Source organism: Cnephaeus nilssonii (assembly GCF_951640355.1).
Source record: "Cnephaeus nilssonii genome assembly, chromosome: 14".
NCBI lineage: Eukaryota > Metazoa > Chordata > Mammalia > Chiroptera > Vespertilionidae > Cnephaeus > Cnephaeus nilssonii.
Window position 1 is genome coordinate 62,291,365 of NC_137085.1, and position 23,662 is coordinate 62,315,026.

Here is a 23,662-nt window from a genome sequence, read left to right on the forward strand (position 1 = left end):
AGCCAAGGAAGCTGTTTTTTCTTTGGCAGATCCATGCAGAGTGGTTGCAGCCTTTACAGCTAAAACTGACAGAGCAGTAACAAGATGGTGCCGGGGAGTATCTGCTTATTCTTCATGTTATATCTAACTAAGAGTCATTAGTGATAAACATCGGGTGGGTTGCAGGTTGGTAACTTTTTCTTTTTTTATTTATTTTTAGTGATTTCAAGAGAGGAAGAGAGAGGGAGAAAGAGAGAGAAATAACAATGATGAGAGAGAATCATTGATCAGCTGCCTCCTACACACCCCCTTCTGGGGATTGAGCCCACAACCTGGGCATGTGCCCTGACTGGCAATCAAACTGTGACCTCCTGGTTCATAGGTTGACGCTCAACCACTGAGCCACGCCAATCAGGCGGTAACTTTTCAACTGTAGTTGAAAAGTTACAGAGTGGGGCAAAAGTAGTCTTACAGTTGCTCAGGTGGAAAATAAGGAAATAATTAGTAATAATACAAGAATAAACTCTGTAAGCCTACTTTGCCCCACCCTGTAATTTAAACTGACTGCCACGCTCAGAGATGGATGGTTTTTATTTGGACATGTTGTGACTCTTGATTAACCATATTAGTAGATATGGAGTTGCCTCAAACTGATCAGATTTTACATTCACCTAATATCCAAAGAGGGTAGCCAGTATGTTCAGTGGTCTCCTAGGACACACCTATACTCTTAGGCCTTATTCCAGTAGTTGAAAAAGGATTTGAAAGGTTGATATAAGCCTTTCCTACCCCAGTTACCATCAAGGAGCCCTGAACAATGCCAAAACCGGTTTGGCTCAGTGGATAGAGCGTCGGCCTGCGGACTCAAGGGTCCCAGGTTCGATTCCGGTCAAGGGCATGTACCTTGGTTGCGGGCACATCCCCAGTAGGGGGTGTGCAGGAGGCAGCTGATCGATATTTCTCTCTCATCAATGTTTCTAACTCTCTATCCCTCTCTCTTCCTCTCTGTAAAAAATCAATAAAATATATTTTTAAAAAAAAGGAGCCCTGAACAAGAGCCACAATTTCAGTGTGATGAGGACGCAATATGGTAGTGAATGACTGATAACCGCTGGGTGTGGGGACGTCATGATTTATAGTGTTTGCCAGTTTACGTGGTGTAAATGCTCCAGCATAGCTGACTTTAAGATACCAACATGAAGCCACTGATAAGCTGGGACAGGATACACGTAGATGGGTCTCGTAAGCTGGTACGAGCAGGCTCCTGCACACCAGTATAATTATGGTGACTTTAGGACTGGCAAAGTCAGGAATATGGGATTTGTAATCTATCTTTCCTGCTAGACTTTTAAGTCCATATAAGGAACAAGAAACATCAGTTGGTTTCAACCTATATACCTAGGAGATAAGTGTCCTTAAATGAGTAAGTAATAATCCCTTTCCTCCATGAAGTATTTTATCATATCTCTAATAATAAAAGCGTAATATGCTAAGTAGACCAGACAGCCAAACGACCTTCAGGACATCCTTCTGGACATAGCCATGGCAGCAGGGGCAGAGGCAGAGTGATTAGGGGCGATCAGGCAGGCAGGCAAGTGGTTGGGGCAATCAGGCAGGCAGAGTAGTTAGGGGTGATCATGCATGCAGGCAGGCAAGTGGTTAAGAGCCAGTGGTCCCAGATTGCGAGAGGGTACAGGCTGGGCTGAGGGAGGACCCCCCCCCAGTGCACGAATTTTGTGCACCGGGCCTCTAGTTGAACTATAAAAGCCCTTATTGAAGAAAAGAGGACTAGAAAATAATAAGAATCATATATATATTAGAGAAATATGCTAATTAACCAGAACGCCGTAGTGACAGGTCGACCAGACAGGAGGAGGTTGCGCTCACAGTGTCGGGGACAGGGCAGCAGGGGCCTCCACACGCCTGCGCTTGGGGAGGGGCTGCTGCGGGGCCCAGAGAGGGAGGCAGGGCCGGACCGGACCGGCGACTCCAGGGTGGGCGGTGCCCTGCGATTTCGAATCGCGCACTTGGCTCCTAGTTGGAAATAATAAGGATTGGGGAATGTCAGCTTAGAAACGGTTACATTTGCCTGAGTGTAATGCGCATCTATATATATATATAAAGCCTAAGTGACTGTTAGGCAGAACGACTGGTCACTATGGTGCACACTGACCACCAGGGGGCAGATGTTCAACACAGGAGTCGCCCCTGGTGCAGCCAGAAGCCGGGCTCATGGCTGGCAAGTGCAACTGCCATGGCGGGAGCCTCTCCTGGCTCCATGGCAGCACTAACAGGCGGCGGCAGTGGGCCAGGATGAGCGTGAGCAGTGCGGCACCCAGCCCCGGTTCAGGCTCCTCCCTGGCCGCTTGGCGCACAGCTGCATCTCACAGGGGGGTCCCAGAGGAATGTCTGACTGCCAGCTTAGGCCTGATCCTGGTGACGTTCTCTGTAGAAGGCAGGCAGTCTGAACATCTCAGGGAACTCAGGGTGAGCCTGCCACCGCGCTTGACTCACCCACTCGATGGTGTTCACAGGACAGACTCCGGTGGCCCAGCGTGTGTATGTGCAGCAGCAGAAGGCCATCCAGCCACAGGTCAGCAGTCAGACAGCCCCCGAGGGGTCCCGGACTGCGATAGGGCACAGGCTGGGCTGAGGGACCCCACCCCCACCCCCCAGTGCACAAATCACACCTCCACTTCTTAGAACTGTGACTCATACTGATATTGGCTGCTGTTACGTATTTGCCTACAAGATATGTGGTGGGTTTTGGTTTTTCTCAACTGTCCCAATTTGACTGTAATCTCTTAAACTTAGAAATCAAATGTTTTCCTCCCCTCTGAAGCTTCTGAAATTGTGTGTAAAACTGGTGGGTAGTGTTCTGTGTATTCACTTTTAACCTTTTGCACTCAGATGTCAAGTGTGACTCGACACGGTTAGAGATTAAAATTACTCTTTGAATGTATCAATAATTTGAAATATGAAAAAATCCAAATAAATAAGTTTGTATGAAAAGAAACTCCAGTTTTTTATTCTACTGCCGCGCTTTGTAAAATCTGGGGTATTTAAAAAATTAAATCCCGAGTAGAATAAAGGAATCGAGAAAAAAGCAAGCAAGTGCAAAGGGTTAAAGAAGCTGTGTGTAGCTTTCATCAGATTCTCAAAGGAATGTGTAACCTAAAGAGAGAAAGTGAAGAATCGTGGCCTTCATTCTATAGCTTTAAGGATCACCATACAATAATTCCTTCTTCTCAGCTCTCTTAGCACTGAAATGTGTATCATTCACTAATTGGTTTCAGAAATACTGAGCGCCCACTGTATGTCAAATCGTGGTTTGCAAAGATACAATTAGACTTGTTCTCATGAAGAAGATCCTACTCTCTTTGGAGATAGTAAAATATTAAAATTTGAATGATTTTTTTCAGTGGGATAAGATGAAAAATGGAGGTTGCATAAACAAAAATCCAGGCTGGGGCTGATGTGTAAATGTGTCGTAGTGCATATGTAAGGGGTGGAGATGGTGAGAATCCGAGCAGTCCTCTGAGGTAAAGCAACATGAACCTCACAGGAAGGGAGCGTAAGGAATCGGTTAGGAGCCCCTTTGGTGCACATGCAAATTTCCTGGAGAGTTTATTAAAAGTGTATGTCTCATGAGTTTGCACTCTAAAATCAAAATACGGTTTTTTACAGCGTTCCAGTAAAATCATGCATAAAAACCAGTAAGTGCTTGGTTAATTATAATCTGTGCCTACTTTTTTCCTTTCAGAATATGGCCCAGTTCTCTGTTTTATTACCAAGACATTAAAATACAGCATGGCTTCCCAGAAGATAAGACTTTCTAATTCTAGTCACTTGGGGAATTCCTGCTCAATTTGAAATGTGGAAAAGCTTTCGTGCCCTTGCCCGCTGAGGAAGAACATGTGCTAAGACCATGCCAGTGTGAGAGATGCCTTCCGAAAGACATGGACTGCTCCAAAAAACAGGGAAGCAAATGGCCAGGAAACGTGTGGGAAATTCCTACCCTTTGGGAAAAAAGACAAGAAGATACCATTCGCCCTTCCCCCATTAAATTCATGACAGTAATGGGTGGGAGGTGCAGTTTCTTCTGTTGCCAACGAAGATGAAGACAGAATGGGACTCGGACTATTTGTTGGTGGCACTGTGAATGTGTACAGTCTTTCTGGAGAGCGGTTTGGTAAATGTACCAAAAGGCTTAAAAATACTTAACACCCTTTTTGCTGGTTACTCTGCTCCTTTTATCTTTAAAAATTTTTCTTTAAAAAATTAGAAATATGGTAGTGAATGATAACTGCAAAGAATTATGTGTAAAGAAGGATGTTTTATATAGTGTCAGTTTTAATAGCAAAGATTCAAAACCATCTGAATATCCAAAAATTAGAGATAAATTATGGTTTAGCTCTAATTAGATTATGAAGGAGCCAACTGAAGACCATGTTTTTATATAATATTTAATGTCCTAAAGAATTGGTTGCTGTATAATATAAAATGGGGAAAAAGGACATGTGAGCATTTTACAGTACTGATTTTGTTTTAGAATTCTACATAAATGTGCAAAAAAGACTAGGAAGACATATAATCTTTTATTATACTTTGGGCGTATATTGGGCCATTTTAATTTCCTTTATTTTCTGTCTTCACATTTTTTTTCTACATGAATATAATCAAAGAGTATAGTTGTTTTAAAAATAAAAAATTACTGAGAAAAATCCAGCTGTTAAACACATTGTTTCTGCTAATGAGGCAAAAATTAAGATGGTAATAAGTTCTTTTTGAGTTCCATCTTTATTTTGTAAAAAAAAAAAAAAAAAAAAAAAAAGATGATTAATGACTTGAACAGTCATCGAGATACTTGGGTTTGCAAACATCTTGAGAAGAGCTGGGCAGTTAACACTGAGATATCTTAACTATCGAAGAGACTACATACACACATTAAAGTGTGCCCGGTATTTTTTAAATTAACATTTTATTACTAACTTTAAAGGAATGGGTTTTCTTTTCTATCACAGGCAGATCTTTTTTCCTCAGGGTCATTAATTTTCACTGTGGTCTATTATACAGGGTCCTTGAATGATGTAGCTTTTGTCCATTCAAAGAGTATGTAAAGTCAGTGTGTTTGTGTCTGTGAGATTGCCTTCAAGATTATAAGCTACTGACTGTAAACAGTGAAATAAACCAGTTACCCTCCAGCATTAATATTGAGCTGTCTGGGTTACATGTGATTATGTCGCAGATTCTCTAATGCAGTGGTTTTAACTCTACTTGCACATTAGAGACCCACAAAGGACCTAGTGGATCTGAACCCAGGATTCTCTGGCTCCAGCCAGTAATTGTTTTCACTCCCCTGTAAAATATACCACCCCTTACTTTCCTTCATTCTTAGATGTCTAAAGATGTGAAGGTAAAAACCTGTGGGCATTTTTCTTGCTGCCTCCAGAAAGTACTGTTCTCCCCCACTTTTAGAAACTTTTCTTAACCTTTTGCACTCGGATGTCGCTCGACACGGTTAGCATTAGAATAAAGGAATCGAGAAAAAAGCAAGCGAGTGCAAAGGGTTAATCCAGTAGCCTTTTCTAGCAACCTCATTTCCAGACTTCACAAATGGACTATACTTGTTTTCTGTTACCCATCATTCATTGCTTATACAGGGCCAATCTAGTTTTCCTTAGACCTCATTTTTGAGAACTTTGACCATTTATTCTTGGTATGCTCCTCACTTTCTTTTTTTTCTTTTTTTACAAAATTAACATTGTGATCAGTTTGAGCATTTGGAAGTTTCCCTAGTGCAGTGGTCGGCAAACTGTGGCTCGCGAGCCACATGAGGCTCTTTGGCCCCTTGAGTTTTTAGCAAAGGCCAGCTTAGGAGTACCCTAATTAAGTTAATAACAATGTACCTACCTATAGAGTTTAAGTTTAAAAATTTGGCTCTCTAAAGAAATTTCAATCGTTGTACTGTTGATATTTGGCTCTGTTGACTAAAGAGTTTGCTGACCACTGCCCTAGTGGATTATGGGCATAATAGAAAAGTTCTAGCTTAGTGACTTAAGTCCTTGGAAGAGTGACCAGTTACTGATTAGTATATTTACATTTACTTACAAATCTGTATTGGTATTATAAGCTACTTATTATTCTTTTCCTGATTTTGAGGATGGATAATCAGAATAGTTTATGCATGGTGTTAACCAAAAGAGTGGAGAAGGCTGGTATTGCAAGGTTACATTTGAGACCTAAGAATGTTTTGCAAATTAGCCTCAGTATTTCCTGGAGTTGTTTATACTAGGCAACTGAAAAATGTGCCTGATTTCATAGGTATTTGTTGGAGAGCACATTTTTATAAAATGAAAAAAACAAAAGCATTTGATGATTTCAGTTAGGGAAGATTAAAAGGAAATTGTCAGTGTTTTCAAACTATGCCCTCAGTTTTACAGATGATTCAGGCTTAAAAAGTCCACACATTGGAATGTGATGACGCATTCATAAACTGCCCCTTTTGACCTCACTCTTAGTTTACAAATGCCCCCTCCCCCCCAATAAGAATCAAGATTACAAGGCTAAAGTAGTAATAGGAAAGCCATTTCCAAATATATACAAATCACCCAGCTTCAAGAATTATCTCAGCCAATGTGTCCTCTAAACTCCCACCCCCTAGCCTCCTCCCATGTTATTTTGAAGCATTTCTCATATCACATAATTCAATCCATGAGTATTTCAGTGTTAATTCTAAACGATATTTTTAAGATAATCACAAAACCATTATCAAAAAAATGAATAAAAATTCCTTAATGTCACCAAATATGTAGTAGATATTCAGAAGTTAAGATGTTTCATAAATGACATTTTTTACACATTGTTTATTTGAAACAGGATTCACTTACAGGTCATACATTGCAAGTGGTTGATATGTATTTTCTTTTCATCTCTGTTCCCTCATCCTCTTACTGACTTTCCCTTTCTCCTCCTCCTCCTTACCTTTTACCTTTCACATTCTGTCTCTTCTTCTAACAGTTTATTTGGTGAAAGAAATCCAGTTTGTCCTTGAGAGTTAAATATAATCCAGATTCTTGTAACTGTATCCCCATAGTGTAATTTAACAATCCTCTGTCCTCTGTATTCTTCTAACTGGATAAATTGAATCTAGACCTTTTTTTAAGACTACTTTAGAGGAGGTGGTATGTTCTTCCATAGGAGGGACATAATGTCTCATCTCTTGGATATTAGCAGCCATCAGCTTTGGATGCCTTTATCCGTTAATTGAATGAGTTGCAAAAAATTATTCCAGTTCAAAGTTACCTTCATGTAACCCCTGAAAAGTAAGGTGACAGCCTCCCTGTTTGAATTAAGATTAAAAACAATATACAAAGAAAGAGCATTTTATACAATTTAAGTCATTAATAGCAAACAATCAAAATCCTGTAGAATTTAAAAATGGATCAGATATATACTATGAAACACATATTTGAGAAATGATTCGGAACAAAGCCACAGGAAGAAAAAATAAACAATGAGACTACCTTAAAATACTAGGCAGATTTTTTGTTGTTAATCCTCACGCAAGGATATTTTTTCCATTGATATATCAGAGAAGGGGCAGAGAGAGAAACATCAATGTGAGAGAGACACATTGATTGGTTGCCTCCTGAATGCACCCCGACGAGGGCCCAGGATTAAACCTGCAACCCACGTACATGCCCTTGGCCAGTAATTGAACCTGCAACCCTTAGGTGCTTGGACTGATGCTCTAACCACTGAGCTACTGGCCAGGACTAGGTGGGTTTTTGAAAGAACTAAATGGGCCCTAGCCAGTGTGGCTCAGCTGGGTGAGTGTCATCCTGAGCACGGAAAGGTTGCCGGTTGAAAAGGTTGCCGCCGACTTGATTCCTGGTAGGGGATGTGCAGGAGGTAGCCAATGGTTGTTACATTCTCACATTGATGTTTCTCTCACTCTCCCTTCTCAAAAAAAAAAAAAAAAAAAAGATTTTTTTAATGTTAAAATAAATACTACTGATGAAAATTTGAATTTAAAATATCAATAAAATTAGAAATCTAGAATTATTCAGAACATTACAGTTGGATTAGGAACTCAAGAAAAAACCCAAGATGTATCGAGAAATAGAGATGAAAATATGATATCTGGGGATGTAAAATATAGCACAAGTTCTAACAAATCTTATTAAAGGGAATATGTGTTCCAGAAAGAGGAAGTAAAGAAAATGGGGGATGTGACCGACTTCAGCATGAGGAACTCGACTCACCAGCAAAACTCCTGAATATTATTTTAAAACAATCACTTAAAATCTCAATTTGGTTGAAGGATGTATGGCAACTAAAGAAACACATATTCAAGAAAATTTATTAACATTTTATAAGAACAGTGAGAGTCCGTGGAATTTGAACTGAAATCACTTCTCCCAACTCGGCAAGATGGGAACCAGACTGCTGCAGCCAAGGACACAGGGCCCCACCTCCTCAGCTCCCCGTGGGAGAGCTGTAATCCCAGGATGTCAGTGTTTCTCATCCTGCTCCCACCTGTTACTGAAGCTGTTACGGTCAAGTGTAGGTGAGAGGTGGGGTTTCTCTTCTGCCTAGCCACCAAGGAGGTTCTACACTGAGTGGTGCTGCTAGCAATATTGGGGCCCCAGTCATCTTTCTGCTGGCTGGTTAGGCAGTGATTCCATCCTGGGAGAGTCAAGCAAAAAAAGAGCTAAAGGTACTGTCCCCCACCACCACCACTGAGCACTCGGCCACTAAACAAAGTGTTACTCAGAAGCTTGCCATTGTCCGCACCTCCAGCTCCATAGGCATAACCAGAGGTGTTGCCTGGAGGGAGAGCAGGCCATACACCAGAGAGCTCCTTTTCTTTTCCTAAAGGAACTGGTTTCATTTGAAACACTAAGGGTGCTCTCAAAAACTGGAAATTGTAGGGAAGGGCAATTGCCAGAATCATTGGACATATAAACTAAATTGTAGGCTGGCTCGTTAGCATGAGAGAACTTGGGAAGGACATAGCTGGGAGGAGACTGTCTGGGGCCAGAACAAATCTCAACTGATTTTCAGAACTATCCCTTCAAAGGAGTCTGAATTTCATTGTTTTATTGATGAGCAATTTGTGCCTCAGGGCATTATTGAAAGCAATAAAGCAATCACCTAGCAATTAGTAAAGCTTAACAGCTGGGTATGGTCAGGGATGGAGACAGCCAAAGAACTACCCAGAGAGGGCCCCAAACAGCCTAGTTCTCGGCTCCCAGGTAACTGAAAAGGGAACTTTCACAAGGTCCGGAGCCCTTAATGTCCTGCACATGAAAGAGGAGGATGTCTTCAAATTCCTTGCAGCAGGAACCCTCTTGGTGGCACCAACCTTGACTTCCAAATGGAACAATTCAACCACAAAAGGAAAAGTAATGGCATCTACATCATAAACGTGAAGAGAACCTGGGAGACGCTTCTGGCAGCTCGTGCCGTTGTGGCCACTGAAAACCCAGCTGATGTCAGTCATGGTCCAGGAATAATGGCCACGAGCTGTGCTGAAGTTCGCTGCTGCCACCGGAGCCACTGCTACCGCTGGATGCTTCACTCCTGGAACCTTCACTAGCCAGATCCATGCAGCCATCTGAGAGCTGAGACTACTGTGGTTACTGATTCCAGGGCTGACCACCAGCTTCTCACGGGGGCATGTATGTTAACCTGCCGACCACTGCTCTGTGTAACACAGACTCTGCTCTGCACTGTGTGGACATTGCCATCCCTTGCAATAACAAGGGGGCTCACTCGGTGGGTTGATGTGGTGGATTCTGTCCCAGGAAGTTCTGCACCATCTCTAGTGAACACCCATGGGAGGTCATACCTGATGTCTACTTCGATAGAGCTCCTGAAGAGACTGAAAACGAAGAGCAGACCATGGCTGTGCTCCAAGGAGGAACTTCAGGGTGAATGGATATTCTAGCTCCCAAGTTCACTACTGCTCAACCTGAGGTGGCAGACTGGTGTGAAGGCCTGCCGGTGCCCTCTGTGTCTATTCAGCAGGTCCCTACTGAAGCCTGGAGAGCTCAGTCTGCCACTGAAGACTGGTCTGCAGCCCCCCACTGCGCAGGCCACTGAATGGGTAGGGATAAACACTGAGTAGTTTTAAAAGTTCCACAAGCTTTTAAGCAAAATAGAAATAAGGTTGAAGGAAAATAGAAGTTCTAAAAATTAAAACGTGCACAAAATATACTGTTAACCCAGAATGACAATGGGCATAACCCAAGAATATGCTCCCTGGGGAGCAATATCAGAAGCTTACCAGTACAGGAAAGAGAAAGACGACTAAAATAATCCAGCCAGTTGCTAAAGAAACCAAAACAATAACAACAAAAAACCTAGCAAATAACAACAAGCACCAGAGGGGAGGTACCAGTCCCCAGAGTTGCTACAATATATTATCTAAAATGTCCAGTTTTCAACAAAAATTATTAGTCATGCAAGGAAACAGGAAAGTATGACCCATCCACTGGGGAGGGGGGCGCGGACAGACACTGCCTGTGAGAGCAACCAGATGTCAAATTTAACAAAGTCTTCAAAGTAGCTATTACAAATATGTTCAAAGAACAAAAGGAAACCAATGATTAAAGAGTAGAAAAGGTATGGAGAAAATGTCAAAGCAAATAAAGAATGTCAATACATAGGAATGATAAGGAAAGAATCAAATGGAAATTCTAGAATTGAAAAGTATAATAACTGAAATAAAAAACTCACTAAAGGGGCTCAACAATAGATTTGAATTAGCAGAAGATAATAATTAGAAGAAAGGTCAGTGGTGATTATGCAACCTGAAGAACAGAGAGAAAAAAAGAATTTTTAAAAAATGAACAGGGCTTCAGAGAAATGTGGGACGCTATTAAGTCCAGCATATTTGGAAAAATCATGGCTGACAACTTCTCTAATGTACTGAAAAACAATAATTACATATTCAGGAAGCACAACAAACTCAAAGAAGGATAAAGGTAAAAAGGTCTACAAACAGAAATATCATATGAAGAATACTGAAAGCCAAAGACAAGGAGAAAATCTTGACATGAGTAAGAAAAAAATGACTCATCATTTACAAGGGAACCCCAATAATATTCAAATCTGACAGCAGAGGCCAGAAGCCAGGGGAATAATATATTCAAAGTGCTCAAAGAAAGAAAGTGTTAACTAAGAATTCAGCAAATTTATCTTTAAAAAATAAAAGCAGCCTAGCCAGTGTAGTTCAGTGGTTGAGCATCTATCCTGGTCAGGGCACATGGCCAAGGTTTGGGGATCCATCCCCAGTAGGGGGCCATGCAGGAGGCAGCAGATCAATAATTCTCTCTCCGATATTTCTATCTCTCCCTCTCTGAAATCAATAAAAATATATATACTTTTAAAATAAACTATTAAAGAACATAGCCATGTACACAGACAATAGTGTGGTGAGGACCAAGTGGAAGTGGGGTCAGAGGCTGAGTGAAGGTGAGCAAAGGAAGGAAAATTGGGGACATCTGCTATAGTGCCAACAATATAAAATTTAAATTTAAAAAATGAATCAACCAATGAATGCATAAATAAGTGGAACAACAAATCTCAAATCAGTTTTTAAAAAAATAAAATGCTTAGGAATAAACTTAAGTTATGAAAACATCAAAACACTGATGAATGACATTAAAGAAGACACAAATTAATGGAAAGACAGCTTATGCTCATGGATTGGAAGAATAATATTGTTAAAAGTTCCATACTACCCAAAGTGGTCTACAGATTCAAAGCAATCCCTATCAAAATTCCATCCTCATTCTTTTTCAGAAATAGGAAAAAAAAAACTAAATTTATATGGAAACACAAAGGATACAGAATAGCCAAACCAATCTTGAAAAGAACAAAACTAGATGCATCACAATTCCTGATTTCTAAATATATTACAAAGCTACAATAAACAAAACAGTGTGGTGCTGGCATAAAGACAAACATAGAAACCAACACAATGGAAAAAGGAGCCCCAAGGTAAACCCACATGTATACAGTCACATGGTTTTCAACAAGGCTACCAAAAATACATAATGGACAAAGGATAGTCTTTTTAATAAATGGTGATGGGAAAAGTGGATATCCCAATACAATAGAATGAAGTTGTATCATTACCTTATACCACATACAAAAATTACTCAAAATGGATTAAAGACTTAAACAGAAGACTTAAAACTCTAAAACATAGAATAAAACATAATAAAACAACATTGGATTTGGCAATGATTTATCCTATCTAATAAAGAGGGAATATGCTAATTGACCATCATGCCCTCACAAAGATGGCAGCGCCCACAGCCAATAAGGAGAGAATATGCAAATTGACTGCCACGCCCTCAAAGATGGCAGCGCCCACAGCCACAAGATGGTGGCGCCCAGTCCTCTCAGCCCCGCCGGGGTGGCAGATGCACTGCATAGCTGGGCCTGCCCCCAGGCAGGTCTGGCTGCTCCACACGCCTGCCTTCGGAGTGCCCCAGTCTCCTTAGCCACCCAGCCACCCAGAGCTGGCCAAGGCGTAGGCACGCCTTGGATGGCATCTTCCCAGACGCCCAGGGCCAGCCCAAGGCACAGGCAAGCCTCGGATGGCAGCTGCCCAGCCACCCAGGGCCACCCGAGGCTCAGGTAACCAGGGCCAGCTGAGGCGCTGCCAGCAGTGGCAGCAGCAGAAGTGTGATGGGGTGTTGCCTTCCCCTGATCGCCAGGTTGCCTCCTGCCCCTGAGGGCTCCTGGACTGTGAAAGGGGGCAGGCTGGGCTGAGGGACCACCCACTCCAGTGCATGAATTTTCATGCACTGGGCCTCTAGTTGTATATGATACCAAAGCACAAATGACAAAAGTAAAAAGAGACAACAGCAAACTTTTATACTTCTGTGCATCAAAGGACACAATCAATAGAGTATAAAGGTGACCTATGGAATGGGAGAGGATATATTTGAACTATATATCTGATTGATAAGGGGTTAGTATTCAGAATATATAAACAACTCCTACCACTCAACAACAAATAGACAAATAGTCTGATTAAAATTTGGGCAAAGACTTGAATAGGCATTTATCTAAAAATAATACATAAATGATCAACAAGAAATGAAAAGATTCTCTATATAACTAATCATTATAGAAATGCAAATCAAAACCACACTGATATATCACCTCATAACCATTAGAATGGGTGCTATAAAAAACAAATTAATCCAGCAATCCCACTTCTGAGTATACATGCAAAAACAAACAAACAAAAAAACCCTGAAAACAGGATCTTGAAGAGATATTCAAACACTCATGTTTATAGCAGTTTTATTTGTAAGAGCAAAGAGGTGGATGCAACCCAAATATCCATCAAGAGATAAATGGGTAAACAAAATATGATATACAAACAATGGAATACTACTCAGTTTTAAAAAGGAAGGAAATAGTGTCACATGCTATAACATAGAAGAACCTTGAGAACATCATGCTAAATAAAATTAGCCAGTCACAAAAATACAAATACTGTATGATTATATTATGTATCTAAACTAGTTAAACTTATCCTATATAATAAAAGGCTAATATGCAAATTGTCTCCTCGGGAGTTTGACGGGAGACCGGGAGTTCGATCACTCGCTATGACATATGCTAAATGTCAAATAACTGTTAATCAAGAATTATAGCCACAGAAAAATTATTGCCAAGGGACCCCACCTGTGCACAAATTCATGCACTGGGCCTCTAGTGGGAACATAAAATAGAATGGTAGTTACCAATCACTGGGGAGAAGTGAAAATGGAGAGTTGTTGTTTAATAGGTATAGAGTTTTAGCTTTGTAAAATGAAAAAAAAGTAGTGAAATGTGGCACAATAATATATATGTACTCAACGCTGCTAAACTGTACACTTAAAATAATTTAGATGGTAAATTTTATGTAATGTGTTTCATCACAATTAAAAAGTAACTTATACTCTGAAAATTATAAAACATTGTTGAAAATAATTAATAATCTAAATAAATGGAAAAACATCCTATACTTATGGATTAGAAGACTTAATATTATTAAGATGCCACTACTCCTCAAATTGGTCTAGAGATTCAACACAGAATTACATGGAGAAATTTACAAAGCCACAATCAAAGTGAGAGATTTTTCTTTTTCTTTTTCAATAAATGATGCATCAAATAGACCAAAAATTTAGATATAGAAGATCTGAACAACATAATTATCAAATGTTATTAAATAAATAATATCCTATATATGATAATTAGAAAAGTTACATTCTTTTCAAAAACCCATTACATTTATAAGAAACTAGAGGCCCGGTGCACGAAGTTCATGCATGGGAGGAAGTCCCTCAGCCCAGCCTGCACCCTTTCCAATCCGGGACCCCTTGCAGGATGTCCAACTGCCTCTCATAATCCAGAACCCTGGCTCCTAACTGCTTGTCTGCCTGCCTACCTGATCGCCCCTAACCCCTCTGCCTGCCTGCCTGATTGCCCCTAACTGCTCCCCTACCAGCCTGATCGCCCCTAACCACCTCTGCCTCACCCCACACTTTGGCTGGCCGCAGGCACCAGGGACCTGGGCTGGCTTCGCCTGGGTCGGCCACAGCTGCAGGTGCCTGGGACTGTGGGATGGGCAGCTTGTCCCTCTCCTGGGCTGCAGCCGCAGTTGTAGCCGCTGGTGCCCAGGACACGGGGCGGACGGCTTGTCCCTCTCCCAGGCCGCAGCCTGGCTGGTCCCCATTCCTCTTTTGTGAGCTCATTTGTTCCTGGTTGATCCCCATTCCTCTCTCCCTAGTGTTGAGTATCTGAGCTGTGATAGCATGATAGTGTGACAATCATTTGCATGTTAGCTCTTTATTATATAGGACTAGAGGCCTGGTGCACAAAATTTGTGCATGGGGGGGGGGTGTCCCTCAGCCCAGCCTGTACCCTCTCCAATCTGGGACCCCTTGAGGGATGTTCGACTGCCTGTTTAGGCCCGAACCTGGTGGGATTGGGCCTAAATGGGCAGTCGGACATCCCTCTCACAATCCAGGACTGCTGGCTCCCAACTGCTCGCCTGCCTGCCTGCCTGATTGCCCCTAACCACTTCTGCCTGCCAGCCTGATCACCCCCTAACCACTCCCCTGCCAGCCTGATTGATGCCTAACTGCTCCCCTGCCAGCCCGATTGCCCCTAACTGCCCTCCCCTGCTGGCCTGATTACCCCTAACTGCCTTCCCTTGCCAGCCTGGTTGTCCCCAATGGCCCTCCCCTGCCGACCTGGTCACCCCTGTCTTCCCTTGCAGGCCTGGTATGCCCCAACTGCCCTCCCCTGCCGGCCTGGTCACCCCTAACTGCCCTCCCTGCTGGCCTGATTGCCCACAACTGCCTTCCCCTGCTGGCCATCTTGTGGTGGCCATCTTGTGTCCACATGGGGGCAGCCATCTTTGACCACATAGGGGTGGCCATCTTGTGTGTTGAAGTGATGTTCAATTTGCATATTACTCTTTTATTAGATAGGATAATGACATTTTAGTACACAAATTATGTTTCAACAAATTTTAAAGTAACTTTATCAGAGGTTTTACTCTCTGACCACAATACAAAAGCGAATGTTAATAAAAATTAAAAATCATAAACAAATAGTATCATTTGTAAGTTTAAAAATACACTTCTAAATAATTCATGTGTAAAAAAATAAAGTAATTAGAAAATTTGATTACATATTAAACTGTGACATGCAGCTAAATTTTACACTTAAAGGAAATTTATAGCGTTTAGATGCTTATGCTAGAAAAGAAGAAAAACTAATAACTGCAACTGTGATTAATTATCAGTATTATAAGAATTTAAAAAGAAGAGCTCTGGCCAGTGGCTCAGTTGCTTGGGCATTGTCCCATGCACTGAAAGGTTGCCTGCTCGATTCCTGGTCACAACACATGCCTGGGTTGAAAGTAGGGGACGTGCAGGAGGCAGCTAATTGATGCTGCACTCTCATATCAATGTTTCTCTTTCTCTGCCTCCCTCTTTCTCTCTCTCTCTCAAATAAAAATCTTAAAAGAGAGAGAATGTTCTGGTGATGGCAGAGTAGGTGGATCTTGCACTCACCTCCTCCCAGGACCAAATTGGAAATACTATAAATTGGGGAACAATTACCCTGAATAACCAACTGAGGACTAGCTGAAGAGGAGTCTTATAACCAAGGATTTGCAGAAGAAGCCACATCAAGACTAGTAGGAAGGGCGGAGACTTGAGAGGGGTTGACAGAGGTCCTACTGGTGGTGGCTGAGGTGCCAGAGGGATACCTCAGCTGTGGTAGGTTACTCTGAAGAGATGTGGGGCCTCAACCCCAGACTAGGCTTCCCAGCCCAGAGCATCAGAGCTGGGAAGAGGTGCCCACATAGCTTCTGGCTGAGAAAAGCAGAAAGGTTTCTGTCCACCAAGGAGAAGCAGAGTCTGACGGAGACACAGGCAATATTTTAAAGGGCCAACATGCAAAATTTCATTCATAGCCACACACCCTGGGCTCTGACAGAGGGTGGTGTGGACTAGAGTCATCTGAACAGAATCTGGGGTTTGTGGCTCTGGGGAGAAGTATTGGGGGACAACCACCAGAATCCCTGTACTGAATCATTCTCGGATACCGCAGTAGCCATCTTTCTTGGGTGGAGCAATACCCTCTGAGTGGCATCAGCCTGGGGGAAAGCAATTACCACACCGTCCGGAATGCCTCTTGCGCCACTCTGCAATGTCACGCCCTGCTGAAGAATCAAGGGCATAGGCCCAGACAAGGAAGTCTGGGCTGACTCAGGGGGTGTCAGTGACTGGCTTTGGGGCAGGGCAGCTCACACCACTTTTCCGTGAGCCTGATTGGCGCTTACACCTCAGGAGATCTGATAGACACATCCATCCGGCTTTTGGCAGACCAACCTCTGGGCTCAGGAGGCCCCACCCCTCTGACCACTAGTTGCTCTATCCTGAAGAGGGCAGGCCAAAATCCAGGATAGATTCAGATATGTGGCTCTGGAATGGGATGTTATACCCACCACATTTTCTTAAGTCTGAATAGCACCTCCCCCTTATGAGAGATCCACTAGCCCCATCCTTCAGATTCTGCCAGAGGCTCTTTCAGTGACTGAGCTTAACAGGCAGCTGGCAAATCGAGGCAGGCAGAGGCAGAGGTGGGTCCTGGAGTGCCTTGGGACATTTGCTGACCTGCCCTGGGGCCTAGTTCTAATAAAAGCTGTCTTGGAAAACAGCTTGGTTCTTCCCATGTGCAGCCAAGCCCCACAGAGGCAACTAAAAGCTGTGGATCACTTGTATATTCAAACAGGTTACCAAGGGCCAGGCCCAGACGTCTGATATTGGCCTGCACCAGAGTCCCTCCCAAGAGACCCCAAAACAACACACCATGTGGCAAGCTTCAGACAACATCAGAGCAGGATCCAAAAACTTCACAAAGAGCCTATCCAAATGGCAATCACAACAGACACTAAACTCTGCTGAGGTGAATGCTACTTTTTTTCTTTTTAAATATTTCTTTTATCTTCTCTTTTTTCTTAAACATTTTTTCTTTTCTATTTTTCTTTTTCTTTTTTAATCCATTTTTCTTATCCTTTTTTCTCTTTTTTCTTTTCTTATTCTTTTTTCCTTTTATCTTTTCTTATTCTCTTTTTCCTTTTTTAATTAACGTTTTTAAAAATAATTTTTTGGTCAGCACTTTGCACAACAGCTTGCATGCCAAGGTCTGGGTTGAGCTTCACAGTCAGCCAGCCTGTGGGTCAATCCCATGCAATCAAGACTCAATTACAATAGGAGGGCCCACATAACCCACACAAAAGACATTCCTAGAGAAAACAGCTCATATGATGAAAGAGATCATACCACTGGGTCCCATAGGACACCTACTACATAAGGCTGAGATCTATCTAATACATAGGAAGAAAACAAAGAGACAGCCAAAATGTGGAGACCAATAAACAGGCACAAAATGAAAGAATAGGAAGAATCTCCAGAAAAAGAGCTAAATAAAATGGAGGCATTCAATCAGATAGAGTTCAAAGTAATGTTTATAAGGATGCTCAAGGAACTCAGTGAGAACTATAACAGCATGAAAAAGGACATAGAAACCATGAAAAAGGACCAGTCAGAAGTTAAAAATATCATATCTGACATCAAGAATACACTGGAAGAATTAAAAAGTAGTTTGGATGAAGCAGAGGATCAAATCAGCAATTTGAAAGACAAGTTAGGAAAAAACACACACACACAATCAGAGCAGGAAAAAGAAAAAAAGAATTAAAAAGCAGGAGGATAGTTTAAGGGAACTTTGGGACAACATGAAGCATAACAACATTAACATCATAAGAGTACTAGAAGGACAAGAGAGAAAGCAAGGGATCAAGAACCTATCTGAAGAAATAATGACTAAAATTTTCTTAACCTTTTGAAGGAAAAGGACATACAAGTCCAGGAAGTGCAAAAAGAACTGAACAAGATGAACCCAAAGAGGCCCACACACAATAATTAAAATGCCAAAGGTTAACCTTTTGCACTCAGATGTCGAGTGTGACTTGACACGGTTAGCATCGGTAGCAGCTCGTATGTCGAGCCACACTCGACACGTAGTTTCACCACGGGGGTGGGGGGGGGGGGGAGAAGGGGGATTTTTGTCTATTTTTCCAGTATCTTTTCTTGTTTTCATTAGCATGAAAGGACAAGTAAAATGTAAATGCCGTCTCAACTGATGCCACCACCTAAGCTTATCTTTTGCATAGGCAGCAATCTTGAGGAGGGTCCAAGGCATGAGTCGTTGCATCATGCCTTTTTGAGCTTGCATCATCTCCCCTTGGTAAAGAACCTTCCTTATCTTTTTGTCTCCTAGGTTTGTTTAGGTTTCTATTAGCATATCACAGATGTTGTCATGACACAGGGTTTAGTTGGATGATTGGTTTGCCCCCTAGCAGTCGAACGTTCTGAGTGAATTTCCCCTCCTCAGGATGGATAAGTTTTCCAAAGACACAGAAAGCAGCGATGATGAATTTTACTTCAAAAATGAAGAAAAAAGTGAAAAATGTAATAGTGACGAAAGTGAGTTCTCCGAGGATGCGAGTGGAGATGATGAACAAATCGCTGGTCCTAGTGGAACTACAGAAAGGAAAAAGTCCCTTGCTTTGCCCAAAGATCTGGCTGAAAGTACTGACAGTGACAGTGACATTGAATTCATAAAGGCAAAACGAAGACACACAATTGTTTATTCGAGAGAGAGTGATGGAGATATAGGTGATATCATTGAGAAATCGGGTATAAGACCCAGTGAAAGTTACGTTTCTAGGGGAAAACAGGGAAAAGAAAAGTGGACATCTACATCTGTGAATGACAAAGAGCCTAGCAGAATCCCTTTCTCCACTGGTCAGTTACATGTTGGACCTCAAGTTCCTTCTGGATGTGCCACACCAATAGACTTTTTTCAGTTGTTTTTTACTGAGACGTTGATAAAAAATATAACGGATGAGACAAATGAGTATGCTAGGCATAAAATTAGCCAGAAAGAACTATCCCAGCGATCCACTTGGAATAATTGGAAAGATGTGACGATAGAGGAAATGAAGGCTTTTCTTGGTGTAATACTAAATATGGGTGTATTGAATCACCCCAACTTGCAGAGTTATTGGTCCATGGATTTTGAGTCTCATATACCATTTTTTCGATCTGTTTTCAAAAGAGAAAGGTTCTTGCAAATATTTTGGATGTTACACTGGAAAAACGACCAAAAGTCAAAGATTTGAGAACAAGAACCGAGAAGGTAAACTGCTTCTTGTCATACCTTGAAATGAAATTTAGGGAGAGATTCTGCCCTGGAAGAGAGATTGCTGTTGATGAGGCTGTTGTTGGTTTCAAGGGAAGGATACACTTCATCACATATAATCCTAAAAAGCCAACAAAATGGGGTATTCGTTTATATGTCCTCTCAGATTCAAAATGTGGTTACGTACATTCATTTGTCCCTTATTATGGAGGAATAACATCTGAAACGTTGGTGAGACCTGATCTCCCTTTTACTAGCAGAATAGTTTTAGAGCTTCATGAAAGATTGAAGAACTCAGTACCTGGTTCTCAAGGTTATCATTTCTTCATTGACAGGTATTACACTAGTGTCACTCTTGCAAAGGAATTGTTCAAGGAAAAAACACACTTGACAGGGACAATAATGCCCAATAGGAAAGGTAATCTACCTGTTATCAAACATCCAAAGCTAATGAAAGGAGAGATAGTGGCTTTCAGGGATGAAAATGTAATGCTTCTTGCGTGGAAAGACAAGAGGATAGTCACAATGCTCAGTACATGGGACACTTCAGAGACTGAGTCTGTGGAAAGGAGAGTGCGTGATGGTGGGAAGGAAATAGTTCTCAAACCCAAGGTCGTGACAAACTATACAAAGTTTATGGGGGGTGTTGATATAGCTGATCACTACACAGGCACATACTGTTTTATGAGGAAGACTCTAAAATGGTGGCGTAAATTGTTTTTCTGGGGGCTTGAGGTCAGTGTTGTAAATTCCTATATATTGTACAAAGAATGTCAAAAAAGAAAAAATGAAAAACCGATAACGCATGTGAAATTTATTAGGAAACTAGTACATGATCTTGTTGGAGAATTCAGAGATGGTACACTAACTTCCAGGGGTAGATTATTATCCACTAACTTAGAGCAACGTTTAGATGGAAAGCTCCATATAATCACACCTCACCCTAACAAAAACACAAAGATTGTGTTGTTTGTTCTAACAGAAAAATCAAAGGAGGAAGAAGAGAGACGATTTATATTTGCGAAACATGTGAATGTAATCCAGGTCTTCATGTGGGTGAATGTTTCAAAAAATATCACACCATGAAAAGTTATAGAGATTAAAATTACTCTTTGAATGTATCAATAATTTGAAATATAAAAAAATCCAAATAAGTTTGTATGAAAAGAAACTCCAGTTTTTTATTCTACTGCCGTGCTTTGTAAAATCTGGGGTATTTAAAAAATTAAATCCCGAGTGAATAAAGGAATCGAGAAAAAAGCAAGCGAGTGCAAAGGGTTAAAGACAAAGAGAGAATCATAAGGGCAGCAAAAGCAAGATAGTCAGCTGCAAGGGAGCTCCCATAAGGCTATCAGCTGATTTCTCAATAGGAACATTTCCAGCCAGAAGGGACTGGCAAGAAATATTCAAAGTGATGAAAAACAAGGACCTACAACCAAGAATATTTTACCCAGCAAGGCTATCATTTGAAATTGAAGGAGAAATAAAGATCTTTCCAGACAAGAAAAGGCTATAAGAGTTTGTTATGACCAAACCAGCATTATAAGAAATGTTAAAGGGCCTGTTAGAAGGAGGAAGAGGAGAAGGAGGAGAGGGAAAGAGTTAAAAGAATGCAATGACAACACTAGCCAGTGTGGTTCCAGTTGGTTGAACATCATTCCATGCACCAAGAGCTCATCAGTTCAATTCCCAGTCAGAGCACATACCCAGGTTGTGGGCTCCATCCCCAATAGGTAGAGTGTAGGAGGCAACCAATCGATGTTACTCCCTCCCTCTACCTTCCTCTCTCTCTCTCAAATCAATTTTAAAAACATGTTTTTGAAAGAATACAATGGCAATAAATATGTGCCTATCAATAATTACTTTAAATATAAATGTCTTAAATGCTCCACTCAAAAGACAAAGGGTAACTGATTGGATAATAAAGGAAGATCCATATATATGCTGTCTACTAGAGACCCACCTCAAAACAAAATATACACACAGACTAAAGGTAAAGGGATGGAAAAAGATATTTCATGTGAATAGAAATGAAAAAAAAGCTGGCATAGCAATACTTATTTTGGACAAAATAGACTTCAAAACAAAGGCTAGAGTAAGAGACAAAGAAGTATGCTACATAATGATAAAAGGAGAAAACCAGCAAGAGGATATAACTCTGCTAAACATTTATGCACCCATCATAGGAGCATCTAAATATGTAAAACACATTTTAATGCACATAAAAGGAGAGATTGACAGTAAGGTGTTTTTTTTAATACCCTATTTATATCAACAAGGTAACAGTGACCTTAAATGAAATACTTGATCAGATGGGTTTAATTAATATCTTCAGAGCACTTCATCACAAAACAGCAGAATATATATATATTTTCCAGGCACTCATAGAACATTTTCTAGAATAGATAAGTTAAGACACAAAAAAAGTCTCAATAAATTTAAGAAGATTGAAATCATATCAAGCATCTTCTCTGACCATAATGACATAGACTAGAAATTAATCACAGGAGAAAACTGGAAAACACAAATTCATGGAGGCCAAATAACATGTTACTAAACAATGAATGGGTTAACAATGAGATCAAGGAAGAAATCAGTTATCTTGAAACAAATGAAAATGAGAACACAACAACCAAAAATCTGTGAGACATAGCAAAAGCTGTTCTAAGAGAGAAATTCATAGCATTACAGGCCTACTTCAGGAAGCAATAAAAAACTCAAATAAACAATCTAACTATACTTAATAGAACTTAAAAAATCAACAGAGCCCAAAGTGAGTAGAAGAAAGGAAATAATAAAGATCACAGCAGAAATAAAATAAGTCTTAAAAAATACAAAAGATCAGTAAAACCAAGAGCTGGTTCTTTGAAAATATACACACGATTGACAAACTTTTAACAAGACATATCAAGAAAAAAAAAGAGAGGAGCCAAGTAAATCTCCTATCTAATAAAAGAGCAATATGCAAATTGACTATACTTCTGCTACACCCACAAGCCACGCCCACCAGCCAATCAGGAGCGAGTATGCAAATTAACCCAACCAAGATGGCTGTGGCCACAGAGCGAGCAGGAGGCTTGGGTTTCCCAGGCAATGGAGGAAGCCAAACTTCCCGCACACCCTGGCCGGTCCAGGCCTCCACTCCAGGCTACAAAGTTTCAATTATAGAAGATAAATAAACCCGATACCAGGGCCTCCGCTTGGGTCGATGGGGGGTGTGGCCAGCCTGCAAACCACCACAGGCACCTCACAGAGGCTGCCCCATGCCCCAAGGGAGCCCCCACCCTGATCCGGGACACCCTTCAGGGCAAACCAGCCGGCTCCCACCCGTGCACCAGGCCTCTATCCTATCTAATAAAAGAGTAATATGCAAATTGGCCATCACTCCAATACACAAGATGGCTGCCCCCATGTGGTCAAAGATGGCTGCCCCCATGTGGACACAAGATGGCCACCACAAGATGGCCAGCAGGGGAGGGCAGTTGGGAGAGACCAGGCCTGCAAGGGACGGCAGTTGGGGGCGATCAAGCCTGCAGGGGAGGCCGTTAGGGGTGACCAGGCCAGCAGAGGAGGGAAGTTGGGAGGGACCAGGCCTGCAAGGGATGGCAGTTGGGGGCGATCAAGCCTGCAGGGAAGGGCAGTTGGGGGGTATCCAGGCCTGCAGGGGAGGGTAGTTAGGGGTGACCAGGCCTGCAGGGGAGGGCAGTTAGGGGTGACCAGGCCTGCAGGGGACGGCAGTTAGGGGCAAACAGGCTGGCAGGGGAGCAGTTAGGCATCAATCAGGCTGGCAGGGGAGTGGTTAGGGGGTGATCAGGCTGGCAGGCAGAAGTGGTTAGGAGCAATCAGGAAGGCAGGCAGGCAGGCAAGCAGTTAGGAGCCA

The 23,662-nt window shown here is 41.8% G+C and overlaps 1 protein-coding gene and 1 pseudogene across 2 annotated transcripts in view; both read left to right on the top strand.

Moving 5' to 3' along the window:
* The window catches only part of MTAP (methylthioadenosine phosphorylase), a 55,569-nt gene extending 47,649 nt beyond the window's left edge, over window positions 1-7,920 (top strand). The window contains exon 8 of the mRNA XM_079791331.1: window positions 3,743-7,920. Coding sequence (XP_079647457.1) covers window positions 3,743-3,781 — 39 coding nt within the window. The 3' untranslated portion in view covers window positions 3,782-7,920. The remainder of the gene's footprint in view (window positions 1-3,742) is intronic.
* On the top strand, window positions 5,378-14,269 carry LOC307110501 (small ribosomal subunit protein uS2-like; annotated as a pseudogene). The gene is made up of 2 exons: window positions 5,378-5,395; window positions 9,177-14,269. The product of its transcript is annotated as a small ribosomal subunit protein uS2-like (transcript).
* The last annotated feature ends 9,393 nt before the right edge of the window (window positions 14,270-23,662 follow it).